This window comes from Sebastes fasciatus, chromosome 2 (genome assembly GCF_043250625.1).
Source record: "Sebastes fasciatus isolate fSebFas1 chromosome 2, fSebFas1.pri, whole genome shotgun sequence".
NCBI classification, from domain to species: Eukaryota; Metazoa; Chordata; class Actinopteri; order Perciformes; family Sebastidae; genus Sebastes; species Sebastes fasciatus.
This window is the reverse complement of record NC_133796.1, coordinates 23,284,795-23,302,035: the sequence shown is the minus strand read 5'-3', so window position 1 is coordinate 23,302,035 and position 17,241 is coordinate 23,284,795. Positions and strand designations below refer to the sequence as shown.

The following is a 17,241-nucleotide window of genomic DNA, read 5'->3' as shown; positions in this document are numbered from 1 at the left end:
GGTAGATGTTAAGTTGGGGGCAGGGCAGGAACTTTACTAGGCTAATTAGCTACTATTATCTGTCGCACCCAGTGGCCTGTGCCACTAATCCTGCTGATTAAACACAGTGGGTCTCCACTGCTCCACAGCTCACCGTAGCGCCAGACTGATAAGGCCACAGAGCTCAGTGATGACATAAATGTCAGGGTGAGACTGGACTACACAGGACTGGCACTGTTCTGCTTTGCATTATACCACAGGACACTGGTATGAGAATCACAGTTGAGGTTCAATCTCGATGCAGCCAATAAATAAAAATAGTAAAATTAATTAATAATTTAATGCTGTTCGAGGTTTGTTTACGTCAGTGCTGTTCATAAACACAGACACAGTAAAGCGGGTCTTTATTTTTAAATGTTAATAGTTGATAAAATACACAAAATGCAAATACAACCGTAACTCAAAATAATTGTTAATTGCACCTTTTAAATGGTATTATGGAACACCCATCCACATGAATTGAAGATCCTTTCGTTTAATAGGTGTAGTTGCTCATGTTCTGATACCATTATTTCCTTCCCGATACCGATTCTGATACCTGAGCTGGCGGTATCGGCCGATACTAGCGTGATAAATATAATATCTTCGTTGCTTTTGGATAATCTTTGTGGAATTTATCTTGTCGTTGGAATGCGGTTTCCAACGTTTGCTGCTGCGGTTCGTCCTTTTTTTGGGCAGTATCGGACACATTTCCAACACTGATATTGGTATCAGAACAACTCAAGTTGCTTAATGTATCTATGTGCCACACTTCCGGTAAATTATTTCAAGAGCCAACAAATGAGCACATTTCTGGCAAACATCAACTGTAACATGAGATTAGAGCTGCCAATCCCACTGAAAATCAACTCATCAACCATTAGCCACCCAATTTCAATCAAATGTGAACATTTACAACATGCTCAGAAAACAAAGTTTCCATGCTTCTACTACAGGTTAATCTACAGTACAGTATACTCACAGTGAACATGGCACGGAAGTTGCTGAGATCAGTGAACAGCTCCTCCACAGAGGTCTTCTTGGGATCAACGGCAAAGTACTCCAGCATGTTCTGATAGAGCGTCTCCATGTTGCTGTGCATTATCACCAGCTTGCCATACTGCTCCCTGGCAACCTTGCTGAAGCTGTGAACGTTGCGGTCAAGGTCACCAACACATCTATCAATCAGTACGTGTTAATTACAGGTTGCAGCAATAATACTACTCCTCTATCTGCCAGCAGTACAGGAAGTGTAGAAAAAACAACAACAAAAAAAACAGAAAGCGCTCACATTTGTTGCCGTAAGGATTTGAAGCTGGAAAAGAGATTGTCAGCGGTAGACTGTGATGCTGGCATTAGGAGCTCTGATACTGTCAGTCAGGTTACTACCACAGTTTGTTCACTGCTATGACCCCCTGCAGCCCACAGCATCTGTGACTCATGTCTGGCTGCTGGCAATGTGCTGGTTTATTTGACATGCACAATATTAAATGCAAAAATAACCACAAAAACATTAATATATTCTACTCTGAAAACTAGGAGACCAAAAATGGGCAGATTGTACTGCACTAAAAGTTCAAATTCTTTTAACTTCAACCCTCTCTGCTGCTGTCATTTCAAAGCCCATCCAATCAGATTATAATGCACTGAAAAGCTTTCAGTTCTTTTTTAGCACTAATTTCAGTCAATGTAAACACAGCAGATAATGAAGTATTTGTGCTCTCGGCACTGATTCTGTGCCAAATGTGGCAGCAAGCACAGTCTAAGTCTGCTTAAGCTTTTCAGGCCAACTAACCCTGAAAATTAGCTGGTTTTTTTCCATTGTGTGGAGCAACGACATGTCCTTGCACCTCAAAATGTCCGATAAATTGTGTCAAGAGCTGGTCCTCACGGACATGGATATATATCCTACAACACACAGCGATGGACTGTAGCAAAATAGAACTCATTTTAAGATTGCCTGCAGAGCAGTTGGCACCTAAAGTGTCTAGCATGGAAGAGCATTAAAAGGTCCTCCTGGTTAAAGCTAGGAAAGCAAAGGACACCTCTGCTGTGTTGGTACATTTGTGGATGTGTGTGGATGAAGACAAATAGGTTATGGTTGTGTCAACACAAGCTGGAGAGGTGTCAGTGTTGGAGCAAAGTGAGTGGGAAAGGGAGAGCATTAATACACATCCTGCCTACTACCAGGGCACACGGTTTAAGAAAGTCTACTGTAAGTCACCACACACACAATACTATAGCAGGTATGATTGTACCATACCATATTTGTTATCTTATTATATATTTTGTGTTTTATTTTATATTTCTAAAAGTATATCGTGAGCTGTTCTTTCCTCATAATGAAACTGTTTAATACAAATCAAAGCTTTTAATGCATGAGAAAATAAAAATCGGGGTTAGAATCAGTTTGAACTAATCTGCTTCTTTTAAAAAGTCTGGGGAACTTTCTGTGCAAATCAATGAAAAAAGAAAATGATGTGTCCCTGACCAGCAGTACTGCTAAGGACCCCAACCACCTCGTCTCATGGCAGATAAGAAGCAAAAGCGTCCGTGCGTGCGTCCGTCCGTCTGTGTGTGTGTGTGTGTGTGTGTGTGTGTGTGTGTGTGTGTGTGTGTGGTATCAAAATTGTGTGGGCAGCCTCTCTGGCTCCTATTGTGCCCCTTCATTATAGCTCAATTGATGGACCTATTTGACGCCTGGCCTCCGTTGAGTCTGGCTGGGGATGGGACTACCTATTCACAGCTGGGTAAATGCTGTTCAATAGGCACTGTTCCCAGATTGACTTGTCTGTAATATCTTTCCAAGCCAGGAGCTGGGGGGGAAGAGGCATGAGGAAAGCCTGAGCAGGTGATGGAAAGCAAGAGAGGGAGAAAAGAAGAAATAGCCGAGAGCCATGGTTGATAAGTATCATGGGGTGCGAAATATTTCTCCTCCTCCTGTTCCCGCACTCCTAAATTCTTCCCTATTCCAGAGAAATCAGTAGTCCGCTGCAGCTCATTCTCAAGAATTTCTGCTCACCCTTGCTTTCTTACTGATCCTTCACTCTACTCCTTCATATTTTCTTCTCACTTTCTCCATTGCCTCATGCTCCTTCTGTTTCTCTCCTGTTTTAATATGCCACCTTTACAAGCTTAGCTCGCATTCAGAAGTGTAACACTTGACCAATAACGCAGTAACTGTATACTCAAGTGGCGCATGAAGTGATAATGGAATTCTCAATGTCACCAATGTGACATTCCGGGCGTCTCGCGTTTAGCTGGTGACTGTAGATTCTGCTCGCGGGGAATAATGAGCCTGCATACGTGAGCTGCAGGTGAAGGCGCCGTGTGTCAAATCTTAACGGGATTGTATCATCTCTAAAGAGGCTTCTTCAGGATGAGCAGTGCAACTTCAAGAATAAAAGAGCAAATCTCCATGCCTTTCATCTTGTACTTTTAGATATCCTGTGACCTGCATGACTGTGGATCTGAAAAAAATACTGTATGACTGAGTAATGGTCAGTATTCTCTAATGTGCGATAATAAAAAATGGTCCAGCCAAAATTCACTTTACAGAACTTGATAATACAAACATGGCTTGCCAATATTAATTAACAAACACATTTCTTGTAACGATTAATAAACAAATTGGGTTCAGAATCAGAGTTTGAAACATTGCTGTGGAGGTTAGCACACCTCGTTTTTGTTTTGTTTTTAAAGGGGGAGTGTGTAGGATCTGGCGGTATCTAGTGGTGAGGTTGCAGATTGCAACCAACTGAAGCCTCTCCCGTGTGCCAAGCGTGTAGAAGAACTACGGTAGCCGACGTGAAACCTGAATGGCCCTCTCTAGAGTCAGTAATTGTAAGAGTAGTGCAGGCCATTTGGAGCAGAGCCAGTGCATAGTGTGTGTGTGTGTTTGTGTACATAGGAAGTGAGTGGTGAAGCAAGAGAGAGAGCAGCAGCAACGGCAGTAAGTAACGTTATCGACTGTGGCCTATACAGGAAAAGTTAACAGTGTTTGGTTGTCTGTTCTGGGTTACTGTAGAAACATGACGGTGCAACATGGCGTACTCAGTGAAGAGGACCCGCTCCCCATCTAGATATAAACGGCTCATTCTAAGGTAACGAAAACACAATGATTCTTATTATCAGATGATTATACACTAAATAAATTAATATTATATTCCATTTCTGCCAACAGATCCCCCTAATTGTTACACACTGGTCCTTTAAAACAATTCTGTGCAACAAAATAATTAAAAATGAAATTGTAACAATTATGTATAATACTTGTAATGTATATAAAACACAAAACACCGGGAATAATTTAATTGAGTTCATTTAAAAGTGCAAAAAAGTCACATGCCTATGTTGTTTCAATGCGTCAGGAACATGTGTAATCAATACTACATGTTATGATGCTTAGATCTCATTTCCTGGTTGTGACCATTAATTAGCTACCAATCAAAACTGTAGAAGTGTGCATAGTGGATTCAAGTTCCACAAAGACACATCTGAGCAGTCTAAGATACCACATTTGGATCAAATATTAGCTGGTGATACAGTTGAATTTTTTTTGATAACATTTTTAAGTAGACAAACATTTAAAAATAATACATCCAGAGAGCTTTTAGAAAGCTGCCTAATAAAAGTATGGCTTTTTCCTGAAAAAAATGATGATTGTGAAATCATAATTTAAAAATTTTCGCGGGTCCAAAATTAATGTTTTGTTAATCTCTGTGGAATATATCTGATGTTTTGTTCCTATATCTAACAAAGCCTATGATCCAATAGTTGGTATGACGTTGGTATGACGTTGGTATGACGTTGGTATGACGTTGGTATGACGTTGGTATGACGTGGTCTCTCTGGGTCGTCAGTTAGTGTTGAAAAAAAAACGATAAATGGCTGAGATTGACGGTAAATTCCTGGCAACGACTTGTTGTGAAGTAAATGCAATGGAACGGGGGAGGGAGAATGCGACATCTAGCGGCTGAATGTTATCAATATCACCTTTAAGTCCTGATGAGTGTGTCTATAAGTGAGTGTATATATTGTCCTATACATTCATGCCAATAAAGCATATTGAATTGTATGTCTAGCTGACTTTTGGTTCCTATGGCTGAAAATGTATAGCCTCTACGCTCAGTGATTTCATTTTACTGAGGCTTACAGTAAGATTTCAGACTTCATTTTCACATTTGATGGAGTTTTTAATCAGTGTTGCTAAAATAAGCCATTTCGTGCGAGGCACCTGGAATTGGAAAGCGAGGCAGTGAAAGACAGAGCTGTCAAATCCATTCTCAGTGAACCTTTCTGTGTTGCACTCAAGTTCTCTGCTAACTACTGCAGCACAAGCCATCAGTGCCCCAGCCCCAAGGCTATCGATCAAAACTACATGAAGGAGGCTAGCTAGGTACAGGGTGTATTATTGAACACACACTTACACACCTGGTCTGAGACCTGCCTGTCAACCTGATCCACTAGAACTACCTCAACGGACAGTGAATAATTAACAGTGCTGCCAAACAGATATGGACAGCTGTCAACAAATGGAACTGGTGAGGGCAGTGAGGAATTTCATATTTATGTGTTTGTGAATTAGCGCTTTTGTTTAATTATCATAAACTGACAATTGAATAAAACATTAAATCGCTCTTGTTCTGTTTCCAGAAACATAAAACTTTGACATTGTGAAAGAGAAAGAGTGACAGAAAAACGTAGGATGCTCTGTCCCAATTCTCCCTCTCTCCCCTTCATTTTGAAGTTGCCCTCAGCATGAAGTACCCTTCAAAAAGAGAGCTGGTGCAAAAACTTGACTATGGAATGGGACGCCACTCCTGACTTTTACACATCATCGACGGTAGAAAGAAAACCGTGCGTAGGCTATATATAGGACCGAGGGTGGGAGGACTATCCTTGTCTCCTTTTCTTTTGTGTTTTAACAGCACATTATATCACTACTCATAATGTGTTGTTGATAGTCCTCCTTATATAAACAAAGTGGTGACAAAGAGCAGTAGAGTCACTTTTACAAAGCCAAGTTTTCAATACAAAGCAGGTGGGGGAGGGAGTCCAGGTTGAAGGTGATGGAAACTAATGGAACACAGCATGAGTATTTAATTATGTAAAAGGTGAAGGACATGTGTTTAACTGGGTGTTTGATCATCCAAACACTTGAGAGTTCCTTCCCTTCATACCACAAGTTCAGTTAAACCGAGCTCAGACTAATGGAGTTTGAAATCTCAACCGGTTTTGAAATCGGGTTGCATCGTGCATATGAGGAGAAACTTCACAGATGTTCTTCTCTCTAATCTCAAACATGCACACACTACAAGATTTGAAAATAATGGTGCATCACACACTACGGGATATTATTAAGTGCCAGAGGGAGTTATGCACCACCTCATGTGATTACACGTCACGTGATCTCATGGGGAAGAAGATGTAAATAAAACGGAGACTGACTTAATGCAACAACTTGCTTGTTGTCGCTGCCCGGTGTGAATTCAGCGTGAGCATCAACTAACACTGTATGCTGCTCCTGCTTGTCTGTCTCATTAGCTATTGCGGTCCCACTTGAAAAGTACTGATGTAATCATCCAGAGTTTAACGAAATATCAAACATGTTTGAAATGAATTGGGGCAGCCCCAACGAGTCTGCAAACAGTTCGGGAGGTTAAAGACTAGATTTGTAAACCGCTCACATTACCAGATAATCTGGACCGAACATCGGTAACGACCAGGTTTCTCCTCTGATTGACGGGAGGGGTGAATGGGGGCTAAATCGGCCCAAACTCCTGTAGTCTGAGCCCGGTTTTATGTGTTAAGCTATAGAAACTTGCTCCTCTGCCAGCCTATGCAGCACCGCAGTGTTAAATGTAAACATACCAATTCCACTTCCAGTAACATTCTTTCTAATCTTTGAATAACGCCCCAAACTAGTGAGCGAATGTGTGCGTGTGTAAAGGATATAGCCATTTTAGTGAGGAACATGTCGTTGGGGTCATCGGGGGAGTTGAAAGTCTCCAGGTCTCTCTCCAGCTGCAGCAGCTGCCTCTCCATCTGCCGGAGGCTCTTTTCCAGATTCTCTGCAGACACTGACACACACCCACATATATCAAGACACACACGCACATTCGTAACAGCACACGGAAAACACACCCACGTGCCAGGGAAATGTGAAGAAAGAAGCAGAGAGAGGACAACTCAATTACAGGTACAATCAAATGCATTATTATTTTGATGCTCTGACAGAAACAGAGAAAAACAACGTACACACAAAAAATGAGAGGCGCCAGCTCAATTGCAAAGCGTGGTTATTGTGGGTTCACACTGTGCCAGAAACACCATGGGAATAAACAATGTGTGAGGAAAAATAAACATCAAGCAAAGGTACGTTCAATACATTGCTTTTTATTATTCTCTTTGCCTCGTATGTGCTCATGCGTATGTCATAAACAATTAAATTAATACCAGAAAACAATACCCTTACTGCAATACCATTTAGCAGATTCCTGCTATGTTCGCTCACATATTTAAGTATGTGTTGCTTTTCAGTAACACACACAGATTGAAGAATGAAGGTGGCTGTTGAAGTAGAGATCTTTCTACATTTCCCTTCATCCTTTGTCTTTAGTCTTATCAACAGGTGCCTGGATCATGCAGGTGGGAGAGCAGGGGAACACTGAGCCTAACTTTCTGTTAAGTTGGTCATGGCTGACACTTTAAGCTAGTCACTGAATATAGCATATGGCTTAAATTACCCTGATTAGACCCCGCTTGACAAAAAGGCATAAGCTGCTTATTTTTAAGTAGTTTCAAATGTCCCTTGATCCTAATACATGCTTTATAAAAAAGAAAAAAGAGAGGGAAAGAGAGAGAGAGAGAGAACTTCAATGCAGCTAAGCTTCTCGCTGAATTTATAACATAAAGCCCATTTACTGATGGGAACATACTGTCTTGGACACACACACTTATTCTAATAAATAAGTCTGCAGTAGCTGAAGTTGTACAGTTTCTCTTTTAAAAAAATTAAAAAATAATGGAATGTGAGTACTGTATTTTCACTGCAGGTGAAGGTGAGCATGTGAACGTACAATGTACAAAACTACACTCTGCCAATTGAGAGGAAATGGCAAATGTCACTTTTCATTCAGCTGTCACTCATGATTGAGAAAGAGGACCAAGTGCACTGCAGTAACAAAGAGAGGAATTCCTCTTATAACATTCACTACAGTACATCCACTGCGTATGTACCTGACAAATGATTATCACGTCACTTCTTTCTACTCAGTGCATCTTTTTCTTTGTCCTCAAAGTCCTATTTTTACTCTCAGCAACATGTCTGTTAATCTTTATTCTTTTTCCTGCTCTCCTCTGTCTCTCAGCACCGGCACTAACAGTTAACAGTCAGTTGAAGGCACTGAAAATGCCACAGCACACCATTCCTTTAAAGATCTTGTCACAGAGTACATTGTGACCAATGATGTCTCAATCAGAGCCGTATTCAGAGCAACTGCTCTGCACCGACTGGCTGTTACATTGATTTTTATTTTGGTAAGAAATCACCCTGCCGATCTGGAAAGCAGAAACCTGTTTAAGCAGGGGTTAAGCTGAAAGAGATTTGTTTTGTGGAGAAGAATCTTTCTATTTTTTTCTTTTAGGAACAATAAAAATGATTGGGAAGAGACACATAAAGAGCATACAGTTAGGCAATGCATAGGCCTATGTTGAAGCTATTATAGACGTAGAATCATGTTGTTCAGTTGATGTCAGTCACAAGTAAAATCTTAAACCATATGTGTTATAGTAAACTCTGGCCTTTAATAACTTACTTGAAAATTACTATTTAAAATATGTTTTTAAAGCCTTTAAAGCCTCAAATCTTTTAGCTGTGACAATGAATCTCACTATTGTGCTAACCAGTTAATCCTGAAGTTGTAAAATGGAAATTAGATTAATATCAACGGATGTTTTGCTGACTCAAATCCAAACTAAAGATCATGAAATGCTTAAACTACAAAGCTAATATAATGACTTACGTATTAGTTGGAATTCAAACATGAACAATTTACACAATTATTTCAATTTAATTGAACATTTTTACAAAGGATATTGTATCAAAGAAGACTTAATGTCACATTAGATTCAGAAATCCAAATGATTGGTGTTCACGATTAAAGTGCAGAGGGATTGTAATCTTCCGACACAGTCGAGCCCTTTCTTGCCTCTCAGGCCCTGTTTTATTGTGCTATAGGTGCATGTTGTGAATTAATTGAGTGTGTCCTTATGTGACTATGTGTTACTACTCTGCGCTGCCATTATGCCCAGGTCTCTCTTGTTAAAGAGATAATGTATCTCAAAAGATTTCCTGGTTAAATAAAGGTTAGAAATAAAAAGTCAAGGGTGTGACTAAAACTGATGTGATCAGACACACTGCAGCTTCATGCATCTGGTGGAACACAGGCTTTATGTGACAGAAAACCTGATAAAAAACTGAATAATGATTTACACTGTTTTACAGTGACATACTGTAGGACATTTTAGGACGAGGAGGCTGTTTAAAGAAATTAGATGAAGATGTCCTTCCTTTTAGTGAACTGGGTGATGCACTAAAGTCACAGTCGCACATCAGCAGCATTCCAAACGCATTACAAAGTACTGTGGCCTCAGTTAACCACTAGTAACTCAGTCACTAGTAAATGGGGATGTCAAAGTTAACGCAATAATAACGCGTTAATGCAAATTCTTTTTAACACCACTAATTTATTTAACGCTTTAACGCAACTTGCGATTTTTAGTTTGTAGCAGGCTCAGTTTTAAAGCTAAGGAATCCATTGGTACCAATCATGTCATACTAGTTTGTTGCGAAGGAGGTTAAATAACTCTCCAAACTTACACAACATTTTGCCGAGGAAAAACTGTCATGTCCATTTTCAAAAAGGTCCTCTTGACCTCTGACCTCAAGATATGTGAATGTAAATGGATTCTCTGGGTACCAACGAGTCTTCCCTTTACAGACATGCCCACTTTATGATAATCACATGCAGTTTCGGGCAAATCATAGTCAAGTCAGCACACTGACAGCTGTTGTTGCCTGTTGGGCTTGACCTTGCCATTTTATGATTTGAGCATATTTTTTATGCTAAATGCAGTACCTGTGAGGGTTTCTGGGCAATATTTGTCATTTTTTTGTATGAATTGATTTCCAATAATAAACATAAAAACGTTTGCATAAAGCAAGCATATTTGCCAGCTACTTGACAGATCTCCCTTTAAGGTACATTTTGAACAGAAAAAAATGTCCGATTAATCCTGATTGATTAACTATGTTAATATAATAAATATTTTAATTGATTGACAGCCCTACTAATAACATAATAGTAAAATGTTGGCTGGATTACTGAGAGATGTTTTTGGAGTATCCTATAGATTAAATTTTTATCAGAATGTTTGTATCGGAAAACCAAACAGAAATATACTGTCTCTAAACCCTTCTGCCCCTGAGCTAAAAGGTTAGTGATCTCTTAACAGAAATCCTTTGGATTCTGTCAACACTCATAAAAAACTATAAATCTTTAACTAAATAATCAATGGTTTCCACACATCTGATCAATGCCCAATATGATTAGTATGATAGATCAAATTGTCTAAAAGACATTTTAGTAAACAACCAGAAACTGCTCTATTATTTCCATTTTATTTGTGTTTCTTTTCCGTGAAAGCATTCTGCATAAGCAGGCAACCAAAATCTGCTGAATGAGGTGTGGGCAGCATGCAGAAGTGGAGGGTTAGGAGGCCAGCCGGGCGGTCTGTTAATAGAAATGATTAAAACCCAGTGACGCACTAACTGATAAAAAAACAACAGAGAGGGATCTCCTCTTTTCTCAGCTTCACAATGAGAGCTGCAAGCTTTTGTTGATGAGGCTCCCCCAGGTGGAGGGGCATGTGACCAAGAAAAAGACATGCAGGTAACAATATGCTTCAGGAGAAAATCTGCCTGGGACTGATCAGGAGTGTGAGTAGAACAGCTGGGTTGCTTTGTTAAACACACAGAAATGATGATGCTCTGTATAAACACACATCTGTCACACACAACTTAGGAATAGTGAATTAATTGCTCTGTGGTAGCAGAGATGGAGACCACACATATCAGGGTGTCTTCTTTGTTCTCGCTTTCTCTTTGTGTGTGTTAAAGCGCGAGTGATTTTTATGAGCAGTGGGGCCTGAACGCCTCTGTGGTCCAGAGGGGTTGCAGACAGATATAGGATGTTTTAGAAGAATAATAATTGGGATATTTGTAGAGGTCAAATCCCCCATTGACATCCTTTTATTACTCTGCCAACCTGCTGTGCTATAAATGAGACTGAGTGGAGCACACAGTCATGCGTACTCACTCACAAACAGCCCTGCTACACACAGAGCTCCACTATAGATCATCCTTTGATGTATGGAAATTAAGAGACTGAAAAAAAATGCAGATCTGCCTCCTGAGGCCAAAGCCTGACAGACAAGTGTGGCTAGACTGATGGTGCCAGAGGCTGGGAACTGGAGACTTGTAATGCAAGAGATCCTGGTGCACGCTCTCAACGTGCTACGTACAAAAATGAGCATGAAGGTCACTGAATCGCACGTTGCAGTGTAGACTGCTGCTTTCAACCTGAGGCTCATCACTCAGACAAAACAAAGCCTGAACCGCATATTAAAGAAACACCTCGATATAGTTGAATCCTCACATTACGTCTTAATGACTCCTCAGGGCCACAAGCCTTGAACAGAAACTGAACCTAAGTAGCTTTCCCATCTTTGCACAGTAAAACATACGCAGACACGTCTATTTAGTATTACACATAGCTTTCTGAGTAAGCAGTGTCTCTGCTGCTGAAAGGCGGTATTTGAAGATTTACGAGCTGAAGTAGCCTGATTGAGCACATTAATATATCTCCGTGTTTGTCTGATTTCAAGCTCAGCACCAAGTGCCGCGCAACAAACCACCCTAATTGCCCAAACCTGACTGCTGTGTATTGTGCGTGTGTTTGTGGTGAAGGACAAAAGAAATGGGACTAGGAGAGAAAAGGGAAAATATTGATAGACCAAAAAACTAGACAGAGACACAGACAAGGAAGATAAGACAGCCAGACAGACAGAGACAGAGAGATATTGACAGACATAAATAGATACATAGATAGATACATAGAAAATGACGGAAGAGAAGCGGCACACAAGGACTGCTTCTCCATGTCGGGAGAAATAATGATTGTAGTGCTGAACAGAAGATAGAGGGGCAGAAATGAGAAGACAGACACAAAGGAGCCCTGAACTAAGCTGCAGTTTTGCTTCCATGAGAGACGGGACTGGCAACGGGGGAAAGGAAGGCTGAGTTACACGCAGTCAAAAGACGTCGGCTTTCTGGAACCAGGAGCGCAAATCATTACTGCTACCTCTATATCCAACCTTGTTTCATGCTCAAGTAAGCTCTTTGGTGAGTGTCTATGAATGTAACACAGCCTTTTAGTGTGTCCTCAGGCCTCCCGAATGGCTGTCAGACCTGATGAAAAGGAAGCCACTCAAGAGCATGTTTTGCAAAGACGAAATGCGATTTGTGTGTCTGAATACTAGATATAGAGAGCTGAGACACTTAGTGTATGCATCTCATAATGGCGCAGACACACAGAGAAAGACAGTGACGGCGAAAGAACACTGCGTCTATATGGATGCAAATACTCAGCTTGAGGCCCATGAGATGAGGAGGAGGTGGACAAAGCTTGAAGAGAGATCCAAGGATTGTGCTTTCCATTGATCTTGTCCTTATGAGTCTTGGCCAAGGGCTTGTGGACAAGCAGCACAGTTGGGGAAAATGAAACACTCAAAAAAGAGCATCATTATCCGCAGATTATTAAAGCCCCAACGGAACCTGGAGGGGTCCTTACGAGGAAGAGGTCCAAACAATAAAGTCACACATTTCATCCTCACTCTGTTTTCTCCTCCTCACCTTTTCTTTCACTGCCTCCTGCTGGGAATGGAGCAGCGGGTAAAACCTTTTTTGGAGCAACAAGAAGCATGCTGTGACAGTATGGCCGCACACGTATACTGTACACAGACTGCTGCTCACTACTTCCTCCTGAGAGTTGCCTATGGCAATATGAACAAAGAACATGACTGAGTCTCCTGTGACCGCCCAGTGTGTCCTTGCTTGCCTGTGACCTTTACCATAGTCTGGATACACTGGCCAAACTCACAGCCGTGTGTGATCGCTTGTGTGTATGCCCGCGCGACAAGTTAAACAAAAAACAATCCATTTGTGTTAAAGCAACACAGAAACTAAAACTACATTCAAACAGTCTAATGTTCTTCATCCGAGCAGTCGACACAACCCGAGTTATTCTCTTGAAAAATGAACCTATAACTCTTGTAAATGCACTACAGCAAAAGATTAATGTTGGTATCAAACAGCGGTGCAGATGAGCAGAGTGTAGCATATAGATCAAACACTAAACCGGTAAAATACAATGCATGTTTACAGAATCAACAAGCATCTAATCCCAGAATAATCCCCAGAGAGATACAAAGGTAGAAGGTAAGAGCAAACCTCAAAGTAAAACAAAGGAATAAAGAAGAAGAATGCTCCATTTCTGTCAAGGTAAGAACACTATAGGCTATTATGTTTGTGCATTAAGATTTCCAAAGCACATCCTGTAATTCCTCGATCTCTCATTAATGCTCAAATACTGTCAAAACAAGCCAATATAAAATACAACATCTAATATCAATAGTTTATCATTTGTGTTAGTGAAAACATTCAATTGTATTACATTATATTCTAGGGCTGTCAAACTTTATGCAATAATACTACGTTAACGCAAAATCATTTTAACGCATTAACGCAATCAATCTTTTGGAGGTTGTAGCGGTGTCAGTGAAGATACCTGCATAATATGAAACTAAAAAACCTAAGGATCCATTGGTACCATGTCATACTAGCTTGTCGCGAAAGAGGTTAAATAACGCTCCAAACTTGCGCTCAATTTTAGCGAGGAAAAACTGGCATGGCCATTTTCAAAGGGGTCCCTTGACCTCTGACCTCAAGATATGTGAATGTAAATGGATTCTATGAGTACCCACGAGTCTCCCCTTTACAGACATGCCCACTTAATGATAATCACATGCAGTTTCGGGCAAGTCATAGTCAAGTCAGCACACTGACACACTGACAGCTGTTGTTGCCTGTTGGGCTTGACTTTGCCATGTTATGATTTGAGCATATTTTTTATGCTAAATGAAGTACCTGTGAGGATTTCTGGATAATACTTGTCATGTGTTGTTAATTGATTTCCAATAATAGATATATACATACATTTGCATAAAGCAAGCATATTTGCCCACTCCCATATTGATACAAGTATTACATATTTGACAAATCTCCCTTTAAGGTACATTTTGAGCAGATTAGAAAAGTGCAATTAATTTGCTATTAATCACGATTAAATATTTTAATCGATTGACAGCCCTATTATATTCTACTGACTGAATCTCCTCATCATGCTGATCTCAAGGGTTAAACTTAACTTTTAAACGACGCAATGTTAACATGTGATAAGGTTCATGATATCAGTAGTTTATACGGCTGGACAACCCACGCAGCTCATTATTTGTACATTAGGCTAACCTTTCCCATCATTTTCCACTGCAGCTGTCCATACCATCACTGTTGTTTATGTCAGGATACCGCTTAATGGCCACCATCAAAAGAGAGGCCAATGCATTCTTTATAAATATCTAACATATTATTCAGTTTTAAAAGCATGCCCTTAGTTGCATAAACAACATGTTGAACAGAAGATAACATCACAAGCTTTTCTCATTTAACTCAAAGATAAAGAGGCTTTTCTGAGTTCCAGACAGGTTGTCATAGACAGCTGCAAAACAGAAAGGGAAAAAAAGTTTTGTTTGTATGCCTTTTGTTTGTTCAAAGAACAGTGAAACTACTTTATTACTAATTTAACATATGTAAGACCAGTTGGCAAAGCCCTGCTGGTAAACATTGTCGATGTCGATTTGACAGGGAGCGCGTTAAACTCAGAGCACTGGGGGAACTTGTGTTGACACCAGCAGGAAACCAAAATAACAGCAATAAGCACACTGTGATATCGCCTCAGAGAAAGTAGGCGGTAGATGCATGATGTGTTAAAATTATCAAGATGCAACATGGTTGTTAATTGATAATTAGAGTAGTGATCCTTGAATTAGAGATGCACCAATGACGATACTGACTCAAATAGCTGGATTGGGAATCGTGACAATCTATTCAATTCAATTCTATGTTTATACCCTATGTACATTATATACTGGAATTTTAATTCCTGTTCAAGTTTTGACCAATTTGTTGCAGCATTTAAAAGGTTTACACTTGAATTGGAATTCTTGTTAATTTTGAAGATTTGTTTTACCAAGTTCCGGGGATACGATTTATTATTTTAATAATAAATAACAATTCAATAAATGTATATCTATGTATTTATTAGTTACATTTTGTTTTAAAATGTTAGAAAAGCAATATTTAAGTCAAGTCTGATGTCGCCTTACACATAAAATAATAAAATAATGATCGCAGTCACTTCCACACAGTGAGGCATACAGCTTGTTAATTAAACACTGGTATCAGATCGGTACTCGGTAGCGGCCGATACCCAAAGCCCAGGTATCGCTATCGGTATAAGGATTGAAAAAGTCGGATCAGTCAGTGTGATCGGAGTCACAATAAATGATGCGCAGCACCTTGGTGCAGCGATGTCTTTTGTTTTCCTGTCAGATCATAATATATCTGTCTGTTTTTATGAGACCTAGGAAATATACTGTACCAAAATTGTTCAGTGTGTGCAGGTTTGTGGAGGTTTGTGCATATGGTAATACCGGTAATGTATATTACCTCTGCTAGATCGGTCCACATGTTCCAGGTCTTCAACAAACTTGATCACATCTGGAAATTCCTCCTCACATATTTGCGCCAGGAAGTGGAGTAATGTGGTCGTTTGGTCCGCTGACTTTGTGTCCTTTAGCTGTTTTAAAACACACAAACACAAACATAAAGTTACACACAAAGACCTATGACAGTAAAAAGATGCATTTCAGTTCCTTTAGCCTCATTAGACTATCAAATGGATTCTATAGACTGGGCAATAAAACTGCTCTGATTGGGGACAGGCTGATTGAATATTTGGCACCAAGTAGTACCGTAGACTTCCCTCGTCACTTAAAATGTCACAGAGTAATCCGAACCAAGTAGTGGAGGGGTGTGTCCTGTCTGTGTTTGATTGACAGCAACTGGCAGGCCTCCAGAGTACCATAGGGAACGAGAGAAAAAGTAAACAAACGGTAGCCTACAGACAGCAAGTTGTTGTTGGTACTGAAGAGTAAGGACCACACCAGCATCTATCTGGACCCAAGTGACATTTACCGGTACGTTTACATGCTGTTTAATGTGCTGCAGCTGAGAAGCTAATTAGCTGTATGGCTGCAAACTGACGTTAGCCGTGCACTCTTCCCCGGTGAATGTTTGTTTGGTCGCTCGTTCAACGAGCTAAGGTGCAGAACAAGATGTGTGATCATGTTTGAGAAGGAGACTTTAGCAGGAAAGTGGGTTGTTGTTCAAAGTCTGTGGCTGTGGTGTTGTGTAGCAGGCTGCTGTCTGGCTCAGTGTAACCGTCTGCTCTGCCTATGACGTTGCTGCTTTAAGAGAAGATTTGATTGGATGTATGGAAATAAGGTCTCCATCTACATAGTTGAATTAATGCAAAACTAAGAGCGCCATCATGAAACCAAAAACTGTCGACTATAAATGTCTCCCTTTTGGTTACAAAGGAGAACACAAGTGATTTACTATAACTAAGCTGTAGCAGCTGGGAAAAAAAAGCAATTTAATTTCATTTGGAAATGTTTTGCTGCAACAGTAGAGAATTTACAAGAGGTTTTGTGTTCTATAAACATATCTACAGGGTGTTATGTTTCATTGTCCTTCATTCAGCTACCGTAAAGCCCCGGTCAGTAGCTTTATGTGTGTTCACAGTGCTACAGATGATTTCACATCTCGTCCTCATGCAGCAGACGCATATTCACAACGCATATATTTCTCTCTCTCTCTCTCTCTCTCTCTCTCTCTCTCTCTCTCTCTCTTCTCTCTCTCTTCTCTATCTCTCTCATCTCTCTCTCTCTCTCTCTCTCTCTCTCTCTCTCTCTCTCTCT

General features: G+C 40.3%; 1 protein-coding gene across 3 annotated transcripts in view; it reads right to left on the bottom strand.

Annotated features, from left to right (window-relative positions):
- The window catches only part of LOC141755240 (protein diaphanous homolog 3-like), a 196,502-nt gene that overhangs the window by 85,211 nt on the left and 94,050 nt on the right, over positions 1 to 17,241 (bottom strand). For all 3 annotated transcript variants that reach the window (XM_074614644.1, XM_074614646.1, XM_074614645.1), the window contains 3 exons: positions 15,929 to 16,058; positions 6,976 to 7,100; positions 1,001 to 1,165 (listed from right to left, as the gene is read on the bottom strand). In XM_074614644.1, the coding sequence (XP_074470745.1) occupies positions 1,001 to 1,165; positions 6,976 to 7,100; positions 15,929 to 16,058 (420 nt within the window). The remainder of the gene's footprint in view (positions 1 to 1,000; positions 1,166 to 6,975; positions 7,101 to 15,928; positions 16,059 to 17,241) is intronic.